Below are 19,446 nucleotides of genomic sequence, written 5' to 3'. Positions count from 1 at the left end.
TTTATCTAAAATAAATTTTTTATTTCTTCTGAAGAAATAATTTAATTTAAATAATAAAAATTTGAAAAACAGAGTTTCAATTTGACACGGCTTCCTTCTTTCTATGATTGGGCATAATGTTAATAATAACAATAATAATAATAATATAATTTTTTTCAATATTAATTTCATTGATAGATTATTAAAATATTTATCAATTAATCATTAATCATTTTTTTATCTAAAAGAAATTAGAGTTTCAATTTGACTTTCTAGTTTTTATGATTAATTATAATATTAATAATAATAATAATGATAAATAATTTTTTTAATTTTAATTTAATTGATAAACTATTAATTAAAATATTTATTAACCAGTCATTAATTATTTTTTATCTAAAATAAATTTTTTATTTCTTCTGAAGAAATAATTTAATTTAAATAATAAAAATTTGAACTACAGAATTTCAATTTGACACGGCTTATTAGTTTTTATTATTAAGAATAATAATAATAATAATAATAATAATAATAATAATAAAATTAAAAAATTAAGAAAAATATAAAAAATCAATGTAAATAAATGAAATTTTGAAGATATTGATGTGTGATGATGATAATAATGATAAAGAAGAATATATAAAGTAAATGTATATTATAAATAACAATAAGTAAAAGTAAATGTGAGTTATCGTGTTAATAGAATTAAAGTCTGGGTAACCGAACTGTTTAAAATCGTTAGAGTAGAGTAATACTATCTTGACTTGGGGGTACTTAGAATGCGAAGAACGTGCGAGCGATGACGGGGTTGCCCGTGTAGGGGAGTAAGTAATGTAAGGAGTCGTACGGTTCACGATGACCAAACTAAGACGACAACGCGATTCCAACTTGGGAAGTAGGATCCGGTCGAAAGCCGCATTTGATGCAGGTGTACACATAAATATCGATGCTAATATACAGGAGAGACGACGTGGATCTCCAGGGTACGACGGTACTACTGCAGTTTGCGGGTACTATACTACACTCACTGGATGAGTTGAGTGTTCACCAGGCAATGAACACGTTCGGTTATCTTTAACTGTCTGAAATGCCATGTTCATTTTATTGGATGCCACTTTTTATTAACGCGAAATGCCAAAGACTGCTTATTGCTTATACTCAACCTTATCCCTCTCTTTCGCTCTTACTAGCATTATTACTTCTGTACTAACCTAATGAATACCAAATATTTATTTATATGGATGTCTTTTCATCGCTTTTTAACTTAACAATACATCTTATCTTCGTTATTTATTATTATTTCTCATCCTGATACCATCAGTATATAAATTTATTCTTTATTTTTGAATATTCATTTAAAGGTACCGTCTCTCATCACTTCTTTATGAGTACTCGATTTTTAACTATTTTTTGCGCGTTCGACAAACTTTCTCAAAAAAACCATTAAATTAAAATTAATGTAGCTGATATTTAATGATTTTTTTAATAAATAAATTATGTCAAAAAAAAACTAACATTTAGAAATTTTAATAAATTAAAAATTCAATTTTCTTTTTTTTAATTTTTCGGAACAAATTTATTTGTTAAATAAAATAAAAAAGTTTTTAAGTGACAGCTAACTTTAATATCATCAAAAAACCTTATTACTTTTTATTAATATTAATCTATATTATTAAGAGAATAAGAAAAATTTTGTTTTAAGGATAGCCATATGATAAAATCAGTTTTTTAGTGAAATTTAGTATCATTGCAAAGGTCTTGACTTAAATTTGTGCCTTTTCAAGGTTTCATATCATTCTTACCGATAGTAAATTTATTATGATAAGTATTTAGGCTGCATTCGAAAATGCTCTTACTCTAGATATATAATTAAGAAACGACCGTGTATCTTGTAAACTATTGACATTTTGAAAGATATAAGCTCATCCCCATGTTATACTCATTAAGACCTTTCATTTGAGTACCCACATCAATTTTTCTTATATTTGTATATATTATATATATGTATATATGAAAAATATATTAAAAATACATGTAGGTACTCAAATGAAAGCTCTTGATGAGTGTAACATCGGGATGAGCTTATATCTTTAAAAATGTCAATATTTAAGAAAGTACAGAGCATTTTAACATAATTAAGAAATTACCTTGTATCTCGTGAACTATTGACATTTTTAAAGATATAAGCTCATACCGATGTTACACTCATCAAGACCTTTCATTTGAGTACCCACATCAATTTTTCATATATTTGTATATATTATATACATGTATATATGAAAAATATATCAAAAATGCATGTGGGTACTCAAATGAAAGCTCGTGATGAGTGTAACATCGACATGAGCTTATATCTTTAAAAATATCAATATTTAAGCAAGTACAGTGCAATTTAACATAATTAAGAAATGACCTTGTATCTTGTGAACTATTAAAATTTTTAAAGATATAAGCTCACTCCGACATTATACTCATCAAGACCCTTCATTTGAGTACCCACATCAATTTTTCATATATTTTATATATTTATATATATTATATATAAATGTATATATGAAAAATATATAAAAAATGCATGTGGGTACTCAAATGAAAGCTCTTGATGAGTGTAACATCGGGATGAGCTTATATCTTTAAAAACTTCAATAGTTGAGAAAGTACAGTGCAATTTAACAAAAGTCATTATTTAATAAAGCAGAATTTATTTATTTATAACTCACAAGTCACGGCAGTCACGTAGTGACTGCAAGGTTGCTAGTTACCGATTAATATTCTTATTTTTTAAGACTTATTCATCATTAAGTTTTGTATTTTAACTTCATATCAATTATATATTTACCCATTGCTTAAAATCAATGCTACACTGATAGAAGGCTTTATTTGTATTAAATAATATTTGTTATTAGTTAACAAATCATTTATTAGAGACCACTTTTTAATATTAAATAAATATTTCTTAGTATTTAAAATGATTTGTTTTTATTTAATAAATCTGATATTCATTTATTAAATATTAATAAATCTTTTTAAATACTAAGAAATATTTGTTAAGGACTAACAAATGGCTTCTAATAAATGACTTGTTAAATATTAACAAATCCTTTTATCAGTGTAGAAATTTTTATAATTTTTATTAGCAAGAATTGTAATCATTGTAGAAAAATAATTAGAGTTTAATTTTTATTTTTTATAATATTCTCTCTCAATTTACAATTAAGGTTATTATAATTAAATTGGGAAGGATTTAAAATTTTAGTTTCTTTTATTTACAATTTATATCACTTGTACATAAATTAAAAAAAAGAAATATTGTTATTTTAAAATTATTTTTGCGCAAAATTACTTTGTCATCCAGAATAAATTTAGACTGTATTTGATATAAAAAAAAAAAGTAAAAGCTTAAGAAATAAAATGAAAGTATTTTTCGTTTTAATTCTTCATCCGCTGTCTAATTTTAAAACCTAGTAACAGCGAAATTTTTAAGAGCTTATATTTTTTCTTGAACTTTTGCGGTTCATATTTTTAGCACATATCGTTTGACAACTAAAATATTTTCGTTAAAATTTTTTTTAATTAAAAAATAAGTATCTTTTTTTGCAAGATTACTTGTAAAAAAATTCAACACGATTCAGCTGTTGGATTCAAAATTAGGTAATTTTTTTGCGACAAAAAATTCTATTTACATTAATTTTAATTTCTATTCACAAATCTTATTCTTATAATTTACAATAATTAGTTTTCTCTAAAAATAATTTTTTAATAAGTTTGTGTTGCAAAAAATTTTTACGTCAGAAATTTGATATAAGTAATTAAATCAATAGACTGCAATAATTTTTTTTTAATTAAACAATACAAAAGAATAATAGACCTGAATGTGTAAAAAATTAAATGTAATTTTCCGAAGTTTTTTGTTTGATTTTGAAATAAGACGTTTCAATTAAAATATGTAAGGATTACATTGAAGCTAATTAGACAAACATTTTGTAATTGTTGCGATTTTATAAACTTTTACCTACGCAAGTATTATTAATGTGTAGAAAAAAATTTCACTCAAGTGTAATTGTAAGTACATTTACTCAGCCTAAATGTTTTAAAATATTACCACAAATAGAAAAATAGTATCTTAAAAAAAAAAAAAAAAAAAATTACTTGTTGAGAATTTTTTTTTTTTTAAACTCATTTCCAAAGAACATTAATTTTTTTTTAATTATAATTATTATTAAAAAAATTCAGTATAATATTAAAGAATTTTAAAAAGTTGTAAAATAAAGTTAAAGAAGTTCTATTGTATAAAAATAGGCCTATAAATTTCTTGAGATAAATGACCTACTTTCACAAAATAAATAAATTAAAATAATAATAAAGTTGTTTTTGTGTGTTGATCGAATTCTTAGGAGGAATGCCGGCCTTTTCAGCGGGGATAATGTACCAAATGCCTCAAAATGTGATGTATTCGCCAAGTTCTGGAGTACTATTAAGTATTGGACAAAACGGGCAACCTGTTCAAATTTCATCAGACGGAAGTGAGTTATCATTATGACCGTTCTACGTGTTATCACGTACGTACAATATACTGTCACCGGAAGTTCCATATTTATATTTTAAATGTTTCATTAATTTTAATTCCTCTCTGGGTGTATACCTATTGTTTTGTATATACACTTTTAATTACAATTACTACACGTAAATATTCACATATTTATATTTATACTGGCATCAACTGGAGTTTATTATTTTTTACTGTAACTGCAACTGTTTATACTGTCTTCTGGTTATTTTTACGTGAGAAATCATCCCTTTTATGTTGTAATTTAGACAAAGGCGTGTCTCTATTTGCCTTTTTCGTAATTACCTCTTGTGACCTTAAAATACAATCAACATCGCCATCACCATTTATAATAAACTGTAAAAAATTTTTAGACAATACCTTCATTGTTAAAATAACCATTTTTTTTATTTTTACAGTTATTATTATTATTAATTTGTTATTTAAATTATTTCTTCAGAAGAAATAAAAAATTTATTTTAAATCAAAAATAATTAATTATTTGTCGATAAATATTTTAATAGTTTATCAATTAAATTAATATTTAAAAAATTACTTATCATTATTATTGTTATGACATAATTAAGAAATGACCTTGTATCTTGAGAACTATTAACATTTTCAAAGATATATAATCTCATCCCGAAGTTACACTCATCAAGAGCTTTCATTTGAGTACCCACATACATTTTTGATATATTTTTCATATTTACATATATACAAAATATATAAATATCTAAAGAATTGATGTAGGTACTTAAATGAAAGGTTTTGATGAGTATAACATCGGGATGAGCTTATAATTTAAAAAATGTCAATATTTCACAAGATACAAGGTCATTTCTTAATTATGTTAAATTGCACTGTACTTTCTTAAATATTGACATTTTTAAGGATATAAGCTCATCCCGATGTTACACTCATCAAGAGCTTTCATTTGAGTACCCACATGTATTTTTGATATATTTTTCATATATAAATATATACAATATATATAAAATATATAGATATATGAAAAATTGATGTGGGTATTTAAATAAAAGGTCTCGATGAGTGTAATATCAGGGTGAGCTTATATCTTGAAAAATGTCAATAGTTCACGAGATACAAAGTAAATTCTTAGTTATGTTAATTTGCACTGTACTTTCTTAAATATTGATATTTTTAAAGATATAAGCTCATCCTGATGTTACACTCATTAAGAGCTTTCATTTGAGTACCCACATGTATTTTTCATATATTTTTTATATATAAATATATACAATATATATAAATTTATAAAATATATGAAAAATTGATATTAGTACTCAAATGAAAGGTCTTGATGAGTGTAATATCAGTATGAGCTTATATCTTTAAAAATGTCAATAGATCACGAGATACAAGGTAATTTCTTAATTATGTTAAAATGCTCTGTACTTTCTTAAATATTGACATTTTTAAAGATGTAAGCTCATCCTGATGTTATACTCATCAAGAGCTTTCATTTGAGTACCCACATGGATTTTGATATATTTTTCATATACACATATATATAATATATATAAATATATAAAATATATGAAAAATTGATGTGGGTACTTAAATGAAAGGTTTTGATGAGTGTAACATCAGTATGAGCTTATATCTTACAAATGTCAATAGATCACGAGATACAAGGTAATTTCTTAATTATGTTAAAATGCTCTGTACTTTCTTAAATATTGACATTTTTAAAGATATAAGCTCATCCCGATGTTACACTCATCAAGAGCTTTCATTTGAGTACCCACATGCATTTTGATATATTTTTCATATATATAAAATATATAAATATATGAAAAATTGATGTGGGTACTCAAATGAAAGATCTTGATGAGTGTAATATCGGAATGAGCTTATATCTTTAAAAATGTCGATAGTTCACGAGATAGAAGGTCATTTCTTAATTATGTGTCTAGAGATAGAGCATTTTCGAATGCAGCCTAATTACTTATCACAATAAATTGACTATTGGTGAGAATGATATGAAACCATGAAAAGGTACAACTCGAGGTCAAGACTTTTCCTTCGATACCAAATTTAACCATAAAAACCCATTTTATCATATAAAATACACTGGCCATAAAATTTTGCTAATTCTCTTAATAATATAGATTAATGAAATTAATGTTTCTAAAAAATCATTGTTAATTAATATTTAAAAAATTATTTATTATTATTAAAAGAATTTATATTTGTTTACAGGTACATCGAATATCAACAGCGGGCAATCTAATCAACCATTTATTACAATTCCCTTACATCCTTTAAACGTTTCGATGAGTAGTCGAGGACTGTCATTGCCAGTTACATCTAAGGCTTTATCACCACCTTGTTCGATAGCATCAACAGATGTCAATTCAGATATGCCTTCAGATCTCAGTAAAGATCGTAAATGATAGTACCTTTTTATTCTGGGTATAATAAATGAATTCATATACATAGTTTAATTAACGTTTAGTTTCTTTTTTTTTTTGCTGCAATAAATTAATTTTTATCAAGATCAAAATTTAAAACTGATATTTTTTTTTATCAATATTTGTATAAATTTTTGATAAAGGAAAATATATTTTTATATTTATTGATTTAATTAATGGTATTAAGAAATGTATTTGTTAAAAGTTACTCAAAAATATTTAACTAGTCACTGTTCAACAGTAAGCGATAATTTTCTTTAAAATTAATTAATTAGTTATTTTTAATAAAACAAATTTATTGGTTCATATTTAATTAACAAATATTGAGCCTTAATAATTCGTTGATAATTTAATTAATTTTTTTTATGATCTCTTACTAGTTAGTTAACAATTTAGTAACTTTATGTTTTGAAGAAATAAAAAAAAGCATTTTTTATTCATTTTTATTTATTATTATTACAAAAATAAACCAATAAATCGACTGTATATATATATATTTTTTTTTTTTTTTTAGTATCGTAGAAATTTGTAATTAAACTTACGATTGTTTGTTATAACTTATAACAAATAAGTGAGTAATGTTATGCCTTAAAAATGCTAGTGAAATTGTGTATTAACCGCTATATATACTATTGTATGTATATATTTATATAGTTAAGTGCCATTATATACTGAAGCATTATTTTTAAAGCAATAAAAAAATCATATCAATTTATTTATTTTTTTGATTTATCGAAATTATGAAAAATGTAGATTTAAAAAACTAATGTTAAAGAATTCGGGTGGTAAAAACTATATTAAAATTAAATATGTACAGTTTTTCAGACGTATATATTTTATATACATAAAAATAAATAATTGCAATGTTTTTTTATGATTTACCATAAAGTGTTTGTATAACAATTTGATAATTCATTAAAAATAATATGTTATATAATGACTGATTTTTTTTATTTAAGTAGTTAGTTGCTTTAGAAGAGTAGTTATATTTATTCTTTTTTTTATTATATTTATTTTTTAGATTATCTGATATTTTTGCTAATCATACATTTTGGAAAATTAAAAATTGCTTTATAGAATCATATATTTTTTACAGCTGATTCAAGTTATGCAGAATTTTTTTTTTAATTTTAGCTTCTGAACCTAAAACTGGGATATCTATAAATCTTTTTATTACGAGCTTATAATTTAAGATTATTATTTGGCACACAGAGAAGAAATTATTCGAGTTTTAAGTTAACGTCAAGTAAATATAAATATTTATATAAACTAGTTTGCGAATTTTTATAGTCTTTATTTTTATAATAGTATTTTAGTAGTCTTCTCTTTGAAAAATTTTTATAAAGTAGTATATTTATTTAAACAAACAATTATTTCGCATATAATCTTTTTAAGATGATAAAAAAAATTTTTTTATCTTATTTGAAGTAAATAATTGAACAGTTTTATTTATTTTATGATAACTTAAAATCTTCTAATATTTACAAGAATATTTAATAAATTTTTTTTTATTATTAATTATAGCATTAAGTTACTGAAGATTGAGTATATTATCCGAATTTTCAAAATTTTATCAAGAAAAAAAATTTCTTTATAAAATTATCAATATCTTCTGCATTTTATTAAAAATTTTTTTAGAGATAATTAAAAAAATAAAATCTATAAAAATACATTATGAAAGTTAATTTAAAAGATATCTAAATAATTTTAAGAATTTTTCTAATAAATAAATGACTGCATAAAAAAAATGAGAAAAAAATTGACATTAAGAAAATTTAATAAATTAAAAATAGAATTTTTTTTAAATAATTTTTTGGAACGAATTTTTTTGTTAAATAAATCTAAAAAATGGTCAAGTGACAGCTAACTTTAATATCATAAATATATTTACTACGGCCTAGCCTTAATATCCAATTACAAAGTAAAGATTATTACATTTAAAAAAAAAAGTTGTCAAATATCAATATAAATAATTATGACACTGAAATTAGCAAACGTTTAACAATTTTAATTTTTTTTATTGTTTAAATAATAAACAAAAATATTTTATAAAATTACACTTGTAATTTTTTTAATTTTTTATATTCTAATTGATTTTTTATAAAAGTTAAAAAATTGACAGACTTCAATATCATAATAATCACAAAATGAAAATTAATTTATTAGATATTTTATAATTTTAAAAATTTTTTTAACAAATAAATTATGTCAAAGAAATTGAGAAAAAAATTGACATTTAGAAAATTAAATAAAATAAATAAAAAATTCAATTTTTTAAAAAATAATTTTTCGGAGCAAATTTATTTATTAAAAAAAATTAAAAAATGGTCAAACGACTGCTAACTTTAATGAAAATTAAGTTAGCTGATATCTAAAAATTTTAATAATTTTTTTTTATTAAAAAAAATTATTACAAACAATTAAAAAAAAAATTTTCTATGTAGAAAATTTGAAAATCGGTAAGTGCAATTTTAAAAAATCCTTTTTTAGTATTAATTTAATGAATAAAGTAAAATCAAAACATAAAAAATGTCGGCTAACTTTATTATTATCTAACTTTAATGTTATAAATTACAAAAACGTAATTGGTCAACTTGAAACTAGTAAAGATGGCGCTAGCTTCATAGGGACACTTAACTTTCATAGAAACTTTAGATCATACTGAAGTTAGCCGTCAGCTGTCAATTTAAAAAATTTTTTTAACAAATCAATTAATATAAAAAAAAGCTTCTAAAAATTTTCACTTGTAATTTTTATCAATTTTTACATGTGGAACGTTTTAATTAATTTTTTTCAATAATAATTTAATTGCTATAAAATTCTAAAATAATTTTTAATGTCTGTCAACTTCAGTGTCATAACTTTAGCGTCGTCATAAATGAAAACAGCCTTAACAGATAAATTTGAATTTAGTTGTTACAAAACCGTTACATACCATAATCAGAAGCGTCGTCAGACTTGCATAGTGATACTGTTTATTCCTTCCCGCGTAATTTATATAAAATTAATTTACTAATATCAGTCACTGTTTTAATTACCCTTTTTTATTGTTGTCGATTATTATTTCAATGTTTGATAAACATCCGGCATTAGTTATTCGCTGTCACGATGTTTTTCCAAGTAAGTTTACAAACTCTAAATATAACCATGTTAACTAACTTCTAAATAGTTATAAAATATTAATTTTATATTAAATCCGATTGATAATTAATAATAATAAATAATTTATGTTAATATTTATGCGCTTTTCATGATTATTTATATTTTATTCATTTTAGGTTAATATAACTCCCAAGGCCAAAGAACCGGCAGAACCAACTAAAGATGTCCAGGAGCCACCACCAACTCTCATTTTAGCCCCGTTTCAACCTCAGGTTCACGTTAATCTTAAAACAAAAGTCAATACATCTACTTCGGCTAAATTATTTATTACCAACCCTTCCAATAGACCGCTAATCGTAAGTCGAATTTTATTTCTTAATTATGACAGAAATAACTAATAAAATAAAATTAGCAGACAGCAGACAATTTTCAGAATTTTTTTTATTAATAAAATTATTAAAAAAAAATTAAAAGAAAAAATATCACATGTAGAAAATTTGAAAAATTATACGTGCAATTTTTTAAAAATATTTTTTTATTGCTAATTCGATTGAAAAAAAAAATAAAGATTTTTCGCTGTAGGCTAACTTTAGTTTCATAAATAACTAACAGATATTTGATAATTAATTTTTATAAATTAATTTAAATATTGTAAAAAATTATTTATCTTTCGTTATACATTTTTTTAATTTTCATTTTTCAAACGATTATTTAATTTATAAAAATTAATTTAGCAGATATTGAATGATTTTAGTAATTTTTCTAGCAAATAAATTATGGTAAAAAAAAAGAGAAAAACAATTAATGAGAATTAAATTAGCTGAAATCTGAAAACTTAAATAATTTTTTTTCAGTGAAAAAATTATTAAAAACAAATTGAAAGAAAAAATATCACATGTAGAAAATTTGAAAAATTATACGTGCAATTTTTTCAAAGTATTTTTTTAATTGCTAACTTTAATGTCATTTTTAATTTTTTTCTTTAATTTTCAAATTGCTTTTTATCACATTTGTTCGTTGCATTTTTATTTATTACTGCACATTTAACAATTAATTACTAGCAACCTTGCAGTCACTATGTAACTGCCGTGACCTGTGAACTATAAATAAATAAAATTTTGCTTTATTAAATAATGACTTTTGTTAAAATGCAATGAAAATTAAGTTAGCCGATATCTAAAAATTTTTAGAATTTTCTTTTTATTGAAAAAATCATAGAAAAATAAAAAAAAATTTTATTTGTAAAAAAACTTGAAAAACTATAAGTGTAATTTTTAGGAAATATATTTTAGTTCTAATTTAATAAATTAAAAATAGTCAAAAACTTAAAAACGTCGGCTAACTTCAGTATTATTAAATTGCACTGTCTTTTTTTAAATATTGACATTTTTAAAGATATAAGCTCATCCCGATGTTACACTCATCAAGAACTTTTATTTGACTACCCACATGCATTTTTGATGTATTTTTCATATATACATATATATAGTATATATAAATATATGAAAAATTGATGTGGGTACTCAAATGAAAGGTCTTGATGAGTGTAACATCAAGATGAGCTTATATCTTTAAAAATATCAATAGTTGACAAGATACAAGGTCATTTCTTAATTATTGATATTTTTGAAGATGTAAGCTCATCCCGATGTTACACTTATCAAGAGCTTTCATTTGAGTACCCACATACATTTTTGATATATATATATATATATATATATATATATATATATATATATATATATATATATAGTTACATAAGGTTCATATATATATATATATATATATATATATATATATATATATGTAATAAATATAAATATACGAAATATATATAAAAAATTGATGTGGATACTCAATTGAAAGGTCTCGATGAATGTAACATCAGGATGAGCTTATATCTTTAAAAATGTCAATAGTTCTCAAGATACAAGGTAATTTCTAAATCATGTATCTAGAGATAGAGAATTTTGGAATGCATCCCAAATATTTATCATAATAAATTGACTATCGCTGAGAATGATATGAAACCTTTAAAAGGTACAAATCAAAATCAAGACCTTTGCAATGACACTAAATTTCACTACACGGAAAAAAGTAAACTGTAATAAATAACAGTCGATATATAATAAGTAATGATCAACTGCTAAAAATTACCATTTCAAACAGTAAAATCGTGATTTTACTATTCACTATATAATATTTACCATTTAAACGTTACAATTTACTCTTTACATGGAAGAAAATATTATTTCAAATAGTAATATTCGCTATGTAAATGTCTAAAATGTTAAAGTATAATAATTAAGAATTCAGACTTTGATATTTATCATTTCGTAGCTAAAAAATGATCTTATGATATGTAAAAAGTATAAAATAAAGTTAGTAAATTTCTAATACAAGCAACGTCAATATTTACAAAGTAAAATGGTAAATTTTAAACGCAACGCTAAAAATCAAACTGTAATTATTGACTTGCTTGGACTGGTAAAATGTATATTTTAAAAGTATAATTTTTACTGTTTCAAATGTTAAATTCTCCCAGAGTGAGACCCCCTTCTCTTTCATCTGAGTTCCCCTTCTCCTCATAATATCGACTATATATTGAAATGGCAATTTTTACTGTTTGAAATTGTAATTTTTTAAGATGAAAGAGTCGTTATTTACTATAGTGACAGCTACTAATCACTTATTTTGGATATTAAATTATAAATTGTGGCTTTTATACTTACTACATTAAGTTCTGTAATATTTATATTTTTGCCACCCCGATTTCCGCTTTACTGTTTGAAACTATAAAAATTAACCGGAATCCGAGTGAATATTACAGTTTACTTTTTTCCGTGTAAAAATCCAATTTTATCATATGAATATCCTGGACACAAAATTTTTCTTATTCTCTTCATATAGATTAATATTCATGAATTTATTACAATCTTTACAGTTAAAAATAACTAAATTACCACCAGCAGAGCGTTTAGTAGTTCTGGAAACTAATGAGATCAAGATCAACAGCGGAAGTGAAGAGCAACTCGGCTTGACATGGACACCACGAGAAGCTGGAAGTTGGAGGGACACTTTGCAGTTCTGCGACAACAGGCGAATCAAGTATGATGTCACACTAACAACCACTTCATTAGACACTAATAAAAAAGGTTTATCAAAAGGTAAAGCTAGAATCTTAACCCAAACAAATTTCAACAACGAGTCAAGGTACGGAAGTCAGCCCAAGAAACTTCCTCTAAGTTCAACATCAATAAATTCTTTACCAGCAGTTAAAAAAACATTATCCACGTCAGTAGCACAAACAAAACTTACTGAGAATAAAGAAAATTTCACAAATGTCCAATCAATTAATGATACTCGAGTTTCGGATAATAATTTGCGTAATAAGCCTCAAACAACTGTTAGAAGTAACGTAAATTTAAATTTTGATGATTTTCAATTAACTCCTCTAAAGCCACCAGCAGGATTGCGATCAAAAATCCCCGAAATACAAATAGAAGACCACACACTCGTCGCTGTAGGCTTACGTACTTCCAACAATTTGCCTGACATTCAGGTGTTTGAAGCAACGGATGTTGAATTTTCACCCCGAGACTCCCAAATAAGTTCACCGATTAACGACGGGCCGCATACGCATTTACGTCGCGAAACTTATTCAAATCCCCAGCCAAAATTTACTGAGCGCATGATAGTTATTGATCAGGATTCTACAGAATGCAAAGAAGAAACTTTCGAAGATTCTCTATCGCCCCCACATTGCCAAGAACCCAACAACGGACCCCAAAATTTTTCCACAATAATTGATAATATAAATTTTATAACTCCAATAAAAATAAAATCACCTGATAATTATTCCCCAAGCAACAATAGCACAGAATATTTTTCAATTCAGTCTAACCACTCCTTTAGCATCAGTGAAAAAGGTTCTCTTCATACAAATTCATACAAATTAAATAGTACTTATGAATTATTACCATCTCCTGGGAATAATAATAAGAGTATTCAATTAACTCATCAATCAGAATTAAGCGTTCAAGCCAGTAATAACTCTGTCAAAAATTCAACAATAACTTCTGGAGAGTTGGAAAAAAATTTATCATCGGTATCTTTTGATCAGTCGAGACTGAGTCTTAGAAATGGAGACAATGCTAGCGCAAGGGATGTTTTAGAGGCCGATTTATGGGTCAGAGATAATCAAAGTCAGAATTATATATTTAGCACACCATCGCATCAGATTCCTCGCAGCAAGAGTAATCTTGAGAAGATAAATGAAGAATCTTATTTACGCCAGACACAAGCTTATCGTCTAGCTAAACCTAAATTTGTTCACCCTCCGCTTAATGAGTCTTCAAGTACAGATCAAGTAGAAGCACGGTGTATTGAAATCTCTCCTCCGAGAAGACTGCGTCGGTCTGAATTAATAAAAAAACCCTCGCCGATTAAACACAATAAAATAATGAAGGAGAAAGTAACTCAACAAAGTAGCATTTTAAACAAGAAAAAAGTCCAGTATAGCGTCAAGAAAGGAAATTTATCCATTTCTGGTGTACGTATGTCTTCTTTGTCATTATCAGGGCTTAAGTCCGCGTCTAACACCACTACCAATAATAACAAACTCATGAAAGGCAAAGATAAATCTCCGGTAAAAATATACAGTCCTGATAATATAATCGCACAAGTGTACAATCCGTATGTAACAATGAAAGGCGATCCGTTTTTAAGCATGAGTCTTTATTACGACGAAAACTTTTTGGTTAAACAAGAGCAAGAGTACACTAAGTGGCTCAACAGATTGATGACACCTCCTGAGCAGCTTGACACAGACGTCGAGGAAGCGCCAATAGACGTGGGTAAAATCTGGCAGTCTTGTCGCTCTAAAGAAAATGTTCTAGCAGAAACTAAAGAAAAAGTATCTGCGAGGTACCACACAAACACTCGTTTGAATTCTCTCCGCAAAGCTGCCGCTGCTATGCTCAGAAACGGAGAAGTAACGAGTGTGTTAGCAAATGTAACGGCTTGTATAAACAAGGGTATGTTTGTTATCAGACAAGATCGGGACTTGCATCGTGATATTGGGCTCCAAAAAGAAATTCTTCAGCTATTTTTGAGCTACAATCCTCTGTGGTTGAGAATCGGTCTGGAAGTTATTTACAATGAGCAAATTAACTTGCATTCTAACAGTGACATAATTGGCTTGACTAAATTTATCATGATGCGATTTTTCACAGATCCGTATCTTGTAAAAACTTACTCATTTCAAAATGTAACATCAATACGCGCTCCGGAATTTCAAGGACAAATGAACAAATTTATGTTAAAGAAATTTTTCTTTTTGGTTTATTTCTTGGACTATATTAAGAGGAATAAATTAATTGGGTATGATCCGTGCTTGTTCTTAAAAAAAGCTAGTTATAAAGATAGCCGAGAAATATTGTTGACATTTTCACGGCATTTATTGAGCGGTGTTGGAGATATTACTAAGATTTTACGCAGTCATGGTTATATTGTTACTCACAAGCAGAATTATATTGACGAATTTGATTATGCTGTTAAAGATATTGCCGTTGATTTACGCGACGGAGTACGACTGTGTCGTGTAATGGAATTAATAAAGGGCGATAAAACGTTGACTGAGCGGTGTCGTGTGCCAGCTATATCACGTTTGCAAAAAGTGTTTAATGTTGAGTTAGCACTTACAGCATTATTGCAAGCTGGGTACACTCTTGCTGGTGATATTGACGCTAAAAGTATTGCAGATGGTCATCGTGAAAAAACTCTGTCACTTTTGTGGCAGATAATTTATAAATTTCAAGCTCCACGTTATGAAAAAGCTTCTATCACGATACAAACTTGGTGGAAAACAAAACTTTGGTACATACGTGTCAAGCGTTATTTGTCTAACAGAAAAAATAATGCTGCACTGGTAATTCAACGTACATGGAAATGTTATTGTGCGAGAAAATTACTAAAAAAATTGAGGGAAATTCGTGCTATTTTCTTGGCTCAATTAGATAATTCAACTAGATTTTTACAGCGATGTTGGTTAAGTAAAAAACAAATGCTTAAAGATCGTCGTGATTTTCTGGATAAAAAAGCCGCAGTTGTTTGTATTCAGAGATGGTTTAGAAGAATACGTTCTACTCGTCCTTACTTGGAGGACCTTCAGCGTAAACGTCAAGCTGTTATTACGATACAAATTCAATGGCGTGCTGTGGTTATCATGAGAAGAGAAAGGAATAATTATTTGAGAATTAAACAAGCTGCGATAATTACACAGCAGTGGTGGCGAGCTGTCTCATTAAAATCTTCAAATTATAATTATTATAAAAATTTAAAAGCTGCTACTCTTTTCGTACAATCTAAATGGCGAGCTAAGAAATTAATGATTAAAACGCGCACAAGTTATTTAAAAATTATTAGAGCTGCTGTTAAAATACAAACCTGCTGGAGAAGTTATTTGATTGGTAAGCGTGTCAGGAATGATTATCTTTTGAAAAAAGACGCGGTTAGAGTTATTGAATCCTGGTTGGTAGCTTGTAAATCAAGAGACACTCAATTAAAGCAATTTTTGGCTGTTAAAAAAAGTGCAGCTGTTATTAATAAAGCCTGGAGGAGATATTATGAGACTAAGAATTATGTTAAGAGGTTTAAATTGTATTGCAGAGCTGCGAGAAGTATTCAATCTTGGTGGAGAATGATTAGAGTTGCTCGTGAGTATCGCTTGCAAAAAAAGAGCGCTATTATTTGTCAGAGATACTGGAGAGGTCTTTTGATGACACGCGGAGCTAGAGATAAATTTTTAGCTGTAAAAAAATCGGTGATTTTTGTCCAGAAAATTTGGAAGATGAAAAAGGAAAGAAGAAATTATTTAAAGATTAAATCTGCGGTGATAAAAATTGAAGGTTGGTACAGTAATGCTAAATATTCAAAAAATGTTAGACGAGAATTTGTGAGACAGAAAGAAGCTGCGAAATTTATTCAGAGCTGGTGGCGTTGTTTGAAGATGACTAAAGAGTGTCAGGATAAATATTCAGCTGAGCGTAAAGCTGCAATTGTGATACAAAGATTCTGGCGAGCTAAAATTATTGGTAAATTTGATAGATTAAAATATTTGAAGATGAAAAGCAGTGCGATTAAAGTCCAAGCTTTTTGGAGAATGATATTAGCAAGGCGTAAATATTTAGATGATTTAAAGAGGAATAAAGCTGCGGTAGTAATTCAAAGAAGATGGAGAGCTAGAATTGTTGGAATTAAAATCCGAGAGAGTTTTATAAGACAAAAAAATGCAGCGATTGTTGTCCAAAGGAGATATCGAGCGACTAAAATTGCCCGGGAAGTTAAAATGCGGTTTGAAGCTTGTAAAAAAGCGGGAATAATTATTCAGAAAAATTGGAGGAAGTTTAGAGCATTTAGAGAGTTTAAACGACAACGCAATGCAGCGATTGTCTTACAGAGTCACTGGCGAGCTCGAGTAATTGGTAAAAAGATTCGTGAAAATTATTTGAAGCAAAGATCAGGTGTTATCACACTTCAGCGTAGGTACCGTGCTCTGAAACTGGGGCGTGTTGTTAGAAATCAGTTTGTAATTTATCAAAAGGCGGCTGTGATAATTCAAAAAAATTGGAGGATGTTCAAACTCTCGCAAGACTACCAGCAACTTAGAACTGCTGCAATTGTTCTGCAGTGTCAATGGCGGGCACGTAAATTGTCACTGGAAGCCAGACAAGAGTATCAATTGTTGAAGAAGACAGCTATAGTGATTCAGCAGCGGTACCGTGCTCGTAAATTGGGGAGTAAAGTTAGGAATGAGTACCTGGAGATCCGTAATTCAGTCATTAAATTACAGACTCTTTGGCGAGCTAATAAATTGATGAAGCAGGCCCGTCGAGAATTTTTGTGCTATCGTCAAGCAGCGGTATGTCTTCAATCGACTTGGAGGATGATTGTTGTCCGTCGTGAGTATTTAAGGAAGAAACAAGCGGTTAATAAAATAATAATTGCATGGAGGCAGTTTGTAATTGCGCGTAATGTTAGAAATGAATTTTTGGCTCTAAGATCAGCTGCTCTATTTGTTCAACGACGTTATCGCAATTGCATAAAAATTCGTCGTAATTTTATTAAACTAAAATCAGCTGTTGTTATTGTTCAAAGAAGCTGGCGCTTGAAATTACAATTGCGTAGAAATGTGGGAGATAGTGAAAAGGAACGGAGATTAAATCAAGCAGCTGTAATTATTCAAGCGGCTTATCGAGGATTTATTGTCAGAAAAAATCAATCTGAGGAGGAAAGAAAAATCCGAGAGCGTGTTCATCAAGCCTCTCAAACAGCTGATGAGTCAAATATTCTCGCAAATCGTCTTCAAAATGCCATTTATACGCTGCAAAATGCTACAAATGTTGGACAGTTGTCCATGTGCCTTGGTTGTATTGATACTATTACAAGGTTGTCGCCGAAAGGATGCAGAATATTCTGCGAATTGAAATTGATTGATGCAATTTATAATCTACTTGGTAATTCTAATCGGTCTTTACCCTGGATGGACGTTTGTTTACGGTGCTCTAGTATTCTTGTGACAATTATTAAATTGAAACCATTGTCGGCTTATGTTCGTAATATCAATGAGATAGAGACTATTGCGAGATTGATGAATGCCATGGTTAAGGCTAATTCGGAATTATTTTTGCACCTTGCTACTCTTTTCTGGCTGCTTACACGTGATGAGGATTTTGTTGAGCAGGTTAAACAGTCACCGCGGATTATATGGCTGGTTAGAACTTTGATGGAGGCTCATCTTAAGAAAAATACTGGTAATGTTAATAAAAACAAATCTCTTTCGATACAAGATGTTATTTTGCCGAATGAAAAACCTGATTGGGTTAGAAATAATAAAAGGCCGAGATATTTTACTAATGTATCGCATGCACTGATAAGTTTGAATAAGATTTTTAATATTGTTCCTTAAAAAATTAATATTAATTAATTAGTTATTAATTAAGTAATTAATAATAATAATAATAATTAATTAGCTAGTAATAAATTAATTTGAATTAATATTAACTAATTAGTTATTGATTAATTAATTAATTTTAATTAATTAATTACTTAGCTAGTAATTAATTAATTAAAATTAATATTAACTAATTAGTTATAATTAATAATAATTAATTATACTTAATAATAATAATTAATTATAACTAATAATAATTAATTATAATTAATAATAATTAATTAGCTATTAATTAATTACTTATCAATTAATTAATTAATTAATTAATTAGTTAGCTATTAATTAGGTAATTAGTTATTAATTAATTAATTAGTTATTAATTAATTAGTTATTAATTAATTAGTTATTAATTAATTAGATATTAATTA

At 26.7% G+C, this 19,446-nt stretch overlaps 2 protein-coding genes across 4 annotated transcripts in view; both read left to right on the top strand.

The window, feature by feature from the left end:
- The window catches only part of LOC123272336 (serum response factor homolog), a 17,109-nt gene extending 10,081 nt beyond the window's left edge, over positions 1 to 7,028 (top strand). The window contains exons 4-5 of one of the 2 annotated variants that reach the window (XM_044739025.1): positions 4,374 to 4,502; positions 6,752 to 7,028. In XM_044739025.1, coding sequence (XP_044594960.1) covers positions 4,374 to 4,502; positions 6,752 to 6,945 — 323 coding nt within the window. In that variant the 3' untranslated portion in view covers positions 6,946 to 7,028. Of the gene's footprint in view, positions 1 to 4,373; positions 4,539 to 6,751 lie in introns of both variants that reach the window. The other variant, XM_044739026.1, reaches the window with a different exon arrangement.
- On the top strand, positions 6,882 to 19,048 carry LOC123272335 (abnormal spindle-like microcephaly-associated protein homolog). Of its 2 annotated transcripts, none has more exons than XM_044739022.1 (3): positions 6,882 to 6,964; positions 10,242 to 10,421; positions 13,010 to 19,048. In XM_044739022.1, the coding sequence occupies exons 1-3, from the start codon at positions 6,899 to 6,901 to the stop codon at positions 19,031 to 19,033; spliced, it is 6,270 nt and encodes a 2,089-aa protein (XP_044594957.1). In that variant the 5' UTR covers positions 6,882 to 6,898; the 3' UTR covers positions 19,034 to 19,048. The 2 variants fall into 2 exon arrangements, with proteins under 2 accessions (XP_044594957.1, XP_044594958.1); XM_044739023.1 differs by lacking the exon at positions 6,882 to 6,964 and adding an exon at positions 9,795 to 10,083.
- Positions 19,049 to 19,446: the final 398 nt, after the last annotated feature.

The sequence above is a fragment of the Cotesia glomerata genome, linkage group LG10, assembly GCF_020080835.1.
Source record: "Cotesia glomerata isolate CgM1 linkage group LG10, MPM_Cglom_v2.3, whole genome shotgun sequence".
Taxonomy (NCBI): domain Eukaryota; kingdom Metazoa; phylum Arthropoda; class Insecta; order Hymenoptera; family Braconidae; genus Cotesia; species Cotesia glomerata.
Note: the sequence above shows the minus strand (reverse complement) of the source record. Positions and strands in the feature narration are given on the sequence as shown.